At 49.0% G+C, this 8,840-nt stretch overlaps 1 protein-coding gene across 1 annotated transcript; it reads right to left on the reverse strand.

Annotated features, from left to right (window-relative positions):
- Positions 1–3,113: 3,113 nt before the first annotated feature.
- Positions 3,114–5,009, reverse strand: CCDC185 (coiled-coil domain containing 185). Its single transcript, XM_006916242.1, has one exon. The coding sequence runs from the start codon at positions 5,007–5,009 to the stop codon at positions 3,114–3,116; it is 1,896 nt and encodes a 631-aa protein (XP_006916304.1).
- Between the last annotated feature and the right edge of the window lie 3,831 nt (positions 5,010–8,840).

Raw genomic sequence — 8,840 nt, forward strand, 5'->3', positions numbered from 1 at the left:
TTGGAATTTTTATTTATTTTTGCGTTGGTTATTTTTAAAGAAATGTTAATTTCTTCTAAGTTAATGCATCTTTATGCATTCTTTGGCATACAGTTTTTACGGTAGACTCTAATCTTTTTCGTCTCTGCTGGAGCTCTCATTATATCCCGTTTATGTTTCATATTTTTCGTGTGTGTCTCTTTCTTCAACTTTGCCAGAAGCTTGCCTATTTTATTTGTATTTTCAAAGAACCAACTTTCAGTTTTTGTTAATCACATCCATTATATCTTTGTTTTCTATTTCATTAATTTCTGTACTTACAGTTATCTTTCTTTAAATTTATTCTGTTGTCCTTTTTCTAATTTCTAAAGTTGAGTGATCAGCTCATTAATTTTCAGCCTTTCTCCTCTTATATTGATAAGTATTTAAGTCTCTGCATTTCTCTCATATTATCTCCTTCACTGCATGCCATAAGCCTTGGTATATTATTGTATTTTCATTATTGTCTAGCCCAAAATATATTTAAATTTTTCTTAATTTTTTTTTATCTACAAAGTATTTAAAAGTGAGGTTTTAAAGTTCTGAGCATACATTTTTGAGTGTTAATTTAATCGCATTGTGATTAGAAAACTTGGTGCATATGAGGATGGCTATTTTAAAAATTTGACCTTTCTTTTATGGCCTGTTCTGTGGTCAATTTTTGTAAACATCCCATTGTTATATGGAATCTATATATATCCAATAAACCAAACTTGCTAGTTGAACTTTTATATTTTTACTATTTTTTGTCCTATCAATAAATAAGAGATACCTCGAACATCTCCCGTTCTGATGATGAGTTTAATTTGTCTATGTATTCTATCAATTTTGCTTTACATATATATGATTGTTTAAGAATTGTTTTACCTCCCAGACCAATGGAACATTTTATTGTATAGAGACCCTATCAATATAATTGCTTTTATGTTTTAAAGTCTCCTTGTTCTAAAGCAGAAAGTTTATTTCTTGGAGCAAAGAGCAAAGGACATTAGTAGGGTAAAGGCATGGGGTGGATATCCATGTGGGGTCAAAACATCCTGCTTAATGGCTTTTACTTTGTATATTGATCACCACGTTAAGCCTGGGTATAAAGAACTTGGAGACGATGACCTTGGCCTCAGGTAGCACACAGTCCAGCTTGGAAGCCAAGACATGGCTCGCAACATGGATATGGCACACAAGACAGAGACCGCTAAGTGCTCAATGAGCCGTGCACTTTGTCAGAGAAGGGTGACGTCGAGGTGGGGCAGCCAGGGTGTCCCCACAAGTCACAGAACGTGAACTAAGCTCAGAAAAATTAGACTCGGTTATGACGGGAGGGGGCAGCTGACGAGAAGACCCAGAGACAAGCAGAATGGAACAGACAAAAAAGGAAGGTCCGTGTTATAAAAAAACCCTCAATATTTAATGGTAGGGTATATATTAGGTTCTGGGCACCATGCCAAACACCTTATGTTGATTATTTTATTTAATCACCCCTCACAACATCCCTTTGAAACACAAATTATAATTCTGTTTTACAGATGAGGAAACTGGGGCCCCGGAAGTTAATTTGCCCAAAGTCACGTAACTATAGGAGGAGGAAGAGTTCGATTCATTTAAGGTCTCCCTGCAACATCTTCAACTCCGTCCCGGAATGCTCGGCAGCACACGTGGCATTTGGATAGAACCGGGATTCATTTGGGCAAAGAGAAGAGACTAAGATTAGAACCCGAGGCGACACGTATGAGCCCTTTCATTTTTGAGCAGAAGAGGGAGGGAGGCCCAAGCAGGCCTCTTTGGGGGCAGCAGGGAGAAGGGTCCTAGGGCGGGGGAAGAAATCACAGTGGGGGAGAGGGCTCAGTTTCCTCTAGATAAGATGAGAACGTGACACTTATACTGACCTCTGAACAAATTCCCTTGCCAGGTTACCTTTCACGTCACATCCAAAATACTAATATGACAAAAATCTTCCAATGGGGCTTATTCTATTTTTTTCTCTTTTAAAGATACATGCTACAGTAGGGGGCTCTTAAAAAAAAACAACAAACCTTTAGAATTTTTTGATAAGATGTGACGGGTTAAATTCTACTTGGCTCTGGCTGCTTATTTTGAAAATGTCATGTTCCTGAATCATGCGTGCTTAGTCATTCATTCAGAGCCTGGTTGGGTTAATTAGACACAACGTGGGCAGACAGGGTGACATCATACACCTCCTGCAAAAGAGACAGAGGTGAAATAGAATGGAAGAGGAGGATTCCAATAGGTCTTTGTTACAAAAGCCTGGATGAGACTGACCGAAAGCGGGGAAAAGAAGAATCGGACCGAAGTATTCGAAGGAGCTCTTGGGCAGCATGGCGGTGGCGGAGGCTTCAAGCGCTAGTGTGGAAGGAATTGTAAACGTTTTCCATCAAGGCAGGGAGGGAAGGCCCAAGGAGGACACGATCCGGGAGGAACCACAGGGAGCTGTTTCCAGAAACATTTCACACAACACCTGTTCCATGGAAGGCTCCGAGGAAAGGAAGCACTCCACGGTTTGGGAAAAACACTAGGTTAAACAAATACATTTCTTTACTGCAGGCCTTTTCAGAGCCTTCAGAATTTTCATGTGCATCATAAACACCCAAGAGGTGATGCAGTATGCGAAGTTCCCAAATCTCCGTGATTACAGAAATCCCACCCATCCCCCCGCTTCTCCTCCCCGGACATGGTTTTTTTTTTTTTTCTTGGAGATTTCTTATAACTTCACCCTTTCATAAGTTCTGGGACGGGAAAAGATGTGACAGAGCTATTTCTCCTACTGTAGATTTTTCTCTGGTTCCTCCAAGATGCATCTGATGTGTGCTTCTAAGTTTATTTGAGAGCTAAATGCATATTTTGTTTAAACCAACGTTGACAAAGGCAAGTCGTTTTCCTAAAATTCCCAAACTTCTTTCTCCACCCTCTCAACTATCCAAATGAATCAAAAAAAACTAGTTCATGAGAGGAAATCGCAGCTATTTTATAATTTTTTTTTTTTAAAATCAGTGTTCACTTATAGTCAGTTTACAAAACGAATCCCATCACCACACACCGTCTTGGCCGCCTGGGCTGTGCGGTATCTTGTCCTCAGGGTCTCAGTAGCCCCCTCTCTGCTGACCCGCCTGGCGCTGGGCCTCCTGCGCCATCTGATCAAAGAAGCTGTTGGTAAGGGCTCTCACGTCGTCTCTCCTGGAGGCCCGGGAGATCTTCTGGAATTCCTCCAAGGTGGCATCTTTCTCGCGGGCGATCTGCTCCATCCTCTGCTCCTTCTTCCTGATGGCTTCCTTGATGCCCTCGACGTGGCACTTTTCCTCCTTCTCGGCTTTCAGCTTCAGGATGTGATGGTTCTTCTCCCGCAGGATGTTGAGCTCTCGGACGTGCTGCGCCTTGTCCCTGATGCTCTTGCGGACATTGCCCCTGGCCTGCCGGATCTTCTGATCCGCCAGCTCCACCAGCAGCCGCTTGTGCACCACCTTCTGCTCCTCCGACTCTTCCGCGCGCCACTTGACCTGCTGGAACTGCTGCTCCTCCTTCCGGGCCTTCTCCCTCAGCTCTCGGTGACGCTCCTTAATCAGGCTCTGGTGGATCTCTTGGGACCGCTGGGAACTCTGTTCCAGGGACAGCTTCCTAAGGAGCTCCTCGGCCTTGGCCTGGCAGTCCATGAGGACCTTCCGGGCTTGGTAATTGACCAGGGAGCTGAGATTGGCTTCTTGGACCTTTTTCTGGCCCTCGGTGATGTGCAGCTGCTTCTTGTGACAGGCCTGCTCCAGCTTCTTCTGCAGCTCTAGGCTGTTCTGCTCCCGCTGGGCCTGCAGCATCTTCTCCTGCTCCTGCCGGCGCTGCACCTGGCACTGCTTCCTGGCCTCGGCCTCGGGGCAGGGCCTCTCCAGCTTCTCCTGGGGCTGTGTGTCCCGGTCCTCCGACTGCACCTTGCATTGGTTCTCTTGCTGGACGGTGTTCTTGGCTTGGCTGTCCCGCGGCCGTGGGACACGCTGCTCCCAGCTCAGGTGAGCCTTGCGCTGCTCCTTCTGCTGCCACTGCTCCCGGCTCTGCTGCAGCAGCAGCTTGCGCTCCCTCTCCAGGGTCATCTGGACCTTCTGATCCGAGAGCTTCAGCTCCTCCCAGGCTACGGCCGCCTGCTGCTGCAGCTCGCGCATCCTCTGGGCCTTCTTGAGTCGGGTGAGCACCAGAGCCACAATCTTCTGGTCTCTGGAGGACATTACTGCCTCTTCCAACTTGTTCTTGAGAATCTGAGTGTGCTGGCTCTGCATCTCCTTGCTGGAGACTGAGGGCTGGGAGTACTGGCTGGCTAATGACGCCACGCGCTCACTACCGTCCCGCTTCGGGGTGTACACACAAGCGGACAGCGTCCTGAACTCTTGGGCGGGTGCAGGAGACTTCTCGGTGGGAAGTGAGGAGAGGGACCAGCGATCTAGACCTCTGTAGACCGGCACTGCCCACGGGTCTCCACTCTGCCCATTTTCTGCCCCCAAGGGTCCACTCAGGGGCGTGTAAGTGCCCTCGGGGTATGGCGAAGGTGAATCTCCGTGGGCAGGAGGGTAGTACTGGCTGGGCTGGGGCAGTTGGGGTGACACCTGGGACTGCTGCGGCCAGGCCGGGCTGTGCCCACAGCTCCCCAGCGACTGGGGCTGGGTCCTTGGCTCCCCCCAGGCATCTTCCAGGCGCCTGCTGCGGGTCCGGTGCTTCCTGGCGCGGTCCTGGGGCCTCCGGGCCACATCTCTCTGGTGGCGACTTTCCCGAGGCGAGTCAGGGGACCGGGGCCGGCAAGGCCGCGGGGTGGGTGAGCTGCGCGGGGATGACCAGGGTGCCGTAGCCTCGCCCCACTCGCCCAGAGTCCCGGTCCAGGAGCCCCTCATGGGCTCAGTCTGGGGCCCGCACAGCCTCTCGGAGGACTTGAGATCTCCGCGGGGCAGCGGGGACTCCCAGGGGTCCGGGTAGGGCCTCGCGGAGAAGTGGCCGAAGCCCTCCATGCTTCCTCCCGGGGCGCCCAGGGTCTGAGCCAGGGTCTCGGGGCCTCCAGGGGGCGCTGCCGAGACACGTCCCCGCCCTCCGATCCCTGGGGTCCTGGGCGCCTGTGACGCCAGGGCCACTTCACAATGCGCCTGGAGCCACCCGGCCCCGGCAGCCCTCTCTAGCACCCCCTACCGCGAGCGAGGCAGAGCGAGGGGCAGGAGGCCGGCGGAGGGTGTCGGGTGGAGGGGGGCTGTAGGAAATCAGGAGTGACCCTTAAATCTGAGGGTGCATAGTGGCCCCCCCACCAGTATTCCAGGCAGGAATTTGATCTTGCATTTGTACACCTTAAAGCAGCAGTCTTTTAAAAGCACCCAGGTGAAGGTGTCACCCCCAGAATGGAATGTGGAGGAAAAGGTTGAGGTGCAGGGGTGGGAGGGGTAGGGTGGGGAGTCCTCTGAGTCAGTCTTAGCCTCTCTTCACGGTCCCTACCTCTGTGCACCTCTACAGAGTATGCGCCATTGTTCTGCCTGTTTGTTAGCAAATCCAAAGGATGTTTCCGTTAATTCTTAAACTTTAGAACAGGAAAAGGCTAGTCTATTTCCCTCCTAATCTGCCAGTTACTGTTTTGTTAAAATATGAGTGTCGTGTGCACGTTTCAGAAACAGCATCAATGAACACCGTTCCGAAACCCATTTATGTATGTATGTATGTGTGTGTGTGTGTGTGTATGTATGTGTGTATGTATGTGTGTATGTGTGTATATATGTATGTATGTATATCTTTTCCTCCAATTTTGTGAGATTACTTTTCTGTGTTGAGGCACCCTGGGCTAATGGAAAAAGCACTGAATTTGGTCGTGCAAACTTGAGTTTGAATCTCCCCTGCCACTTTCCACCTGCGTGGTCTTGGGCAGGTTACCTACCTTTCCTGACCCCCAAGTTCTGGAAAAGTGGGGTGGAGGAAGGGCCAGGATAACACCAGCACTGCAGGCTGTCTTGGGGGGTCAGATAAAATTATATGTCAAGAGCTTAGCACCCTATTGCATTTAGTAAATATTATTTTTGATGTCCTGCTAGGCTTCAGTTAAAGATGGTAAGACTTGATATGTGGGTTTACAAACATTTCTATAGATTCCTAGTTTAAGGAAAGAAGAATGGAATTAAGGTAATCCTAAAACAGTTTAGGTAAAGGGTAGCGTGCTGGGAGGGGGGACCCCCAGGCTCTGTCATGTTCATCCCATCCTGTGGATCTTGGCTAAGTCACTTCCCTTCTCTGGGGTGCAATAAGGAAATGGTGCTCCAAACAGGGTGACTCCTTAAAGAAGAAAAGTGAGCATTTACTCACCCCAGTCCTCTTTACCCACATCTGCTTGGAGTTGCACAGCAACCCCAGCTAGGCGGGGCCAGTAGAATCGACAACATTTCTTTAAGATAAATCTGAAACTTGGCCAATTTAACTCATTTTCCCCAGAGGTCACTAGGTCAGTGGTGGGAGTTTTGACTTCAGATTCATTTCTCTTTCTATGACATCATGCTGCCTCTCTGGAAATGCACTTCGAATCGGTGCACGTGTTATGGATCAAATGTTTGTATCCTGCCTCCCGGAAATTCCAATGTTGAAGCCCTACCCCCCAGTGGGTTGGTATCTGGAGGTAGTTAGGTTTAGGTGAAGCCATGATGGGATTAGTGTCCTTATAGGAGGCGGAAAGGACCAGAGCTTCCTCTCTCTGCCGTGTGAGGACACGGCTAGAAGGTGGCTGTCTGTAAGCCAGGAAGCAGGCTCTCGCCAGAACTGAGTGTGCCAGCACCTGGATCTCAGACTTCCCAGCTTCCAGACTGTGAGAAACAAATGTCTGTTGTTTAAGCCATCCAGTCTATGGTGTTCTGTTATAGCAGCCCGAGCTGCCTAAGATGACACGCTTTTAAGAGAATTATGATCAGATGTAAATCAAATTTGAAATGGGATCGTTTCACACCAGAAGGTCGTGACAGCCATGTCCTAGAAGCCAGGTGTTAGCAGCCTTGACTAGAGTGACTGAGCCCTCCTCCCAATGGGCCACTCTGCCCGGGTGTGTTTTCCTATGCAGCCATTAGCACCTTTATAGCTGAGGATAAGAAGTGGTTTCTACCCTAGATTTTTATTGGCATCGCTTATACCAGTGTTAGAGAAATTATTTTGTGATGTAATTTCTACAAGGAGGCAACTTAAAAGAAAAAAAAAAGAGTAAATCAAATTTGAAATGGGATCGTTTCACTTTAAGCGAGGAAGTATTTAGGCATCAACTGAGTTGTGCTGATACCTGAGTGTCATATCTCTCGGTCGAAGCTTGGCCAAACACAACCAAATGTGGCTCTGACCAGTGCCGGGCCATTTCCTGCCACAGAGAAGCAGTGTCACGTGGCGAAAGCTGTCTGAGAGCCAGGAGCAGGTGAACTCGCACGGGCAGGCTGCGTGGAGTGACAGGGGAAGAGGACCAGGAAGGACTTCTGGGAGTAGAGGAGACTGATGTCCTAGCAGTCATGGAAGGAGAGAGTTTCAGGAAAAAGTCATCTCCAGGAAAGTGGGCTGGTCGCAGATTCCTTAGGGCCTTGACCGCAAGGCCAAGGAGCACAGGCTCTCCAGCAGGCAGCAGGGTCCGGCCCGCCCGGAGAGATCCAGGGTTCCTTGCAGCTGCCATGGGCCCCATAGGGATGGGGCTGGAGAACTTTGGGACAGGCTCTGAGGCCTCTGTCTCTGCCTTTACCCTTTACCCTCTATCTCCAGATCGGCTCACATTTTATGTTGTCTATTCTGGTTTCATTACACTGAAAAAATTTAGGGTTCTGCTTAGAAAAGGGGTTAAATCCATTGTGCTGATAACGGTGAGGAGTCGATAAAAGTCTTCAAACCAAAAAGGTGACCTAATTGGGTCTATATTTTAGAAATCTCACCCTGGCAGTAGTGCGGAAGATATAGTGGGGGCTGAGGGGAGGGAAATTGGAGACAGCGGGCCGATCAGGAGGTCGATTCAGTAATCCAGGGGAGCAGCAGGGAGTGTAAACCCGGACTCAGGCAGGGGCACGTGAAGGGATAGATTCAAGGGGCAGTTCAGAGATTGAGGGACAAGGACTTAAAGATGGATTTGATCTGGAGCAAGAGGGTTTCTAACCCGGGCGCCTGGGCAGATGGTGCGTGTCAACGACAAGAGGGCTCTTTCTAGGTGACCTCGAAAACAGTGATCTTGGAAATCAGGTGAAAGAAGCTTTAAAAACAAGCGAACCCCACAGAGAAGAGCAAACAGAATGTCTGGAAGAGGCTGACAAACTGGGAAGAGACACCCTTAGTATGATAAGTCTGGTGGGGAGGCGCAAGGCCTTGGAGCATGGCTGTAGGAGCTGGACAGTCCTTCTCACCTGCATCCGATTAAGACCGCTGGGAATATGAAGCCACCTTTAGGTTGTCCAGGACGCAGATGAAAGAGACGTTTTGCAAATGTTAAGCTGCCCAGCAGTCCCCTGATACTAAGTACAATCATCCTCCTTTTTATTTGGCAGAAAAGTCCTCAGTGCATTTCGTTGGAGGCCTTGAAGTTTGGGCCTCCTGCCAAATGAAGACTGGGCCTCAGTTCTTCATTTTTTGGAGGCTTGGAAAATATGGCGAAATGTGTTCAGCTTCCACAGTTCGAATTAACCGATGCAATAAAAATGTGCTCTGAGCCCTTCCTCAGAGTGGCTGTCAGTTACCGTCATGACTTCAAATTCGATCTCTTAGCAAAGCTCCTAGTTCTTGGATGGGTCAAAGGGGGAGAAACCAGCTAGAGCTGCTCTGTCCAGCACAGCAGGCAGTGGCCACATGTGGTTATGAGCCCT

This window comes from Pteropus alecto, unplaced genomic scaffold (genome assembly GCF_000325575.1).
Source record: "Pteropus alecto unplaced genomic scaffold, ASM32557v1 scaffold65, whole genome shotgun sequence".
NCBI classification, from domain to species: Eukaryota; Metazoa; Chordata; class Mammalia; order Chiroptera; family Pteropodidae; genus Pteropus; species Pteropus alecto.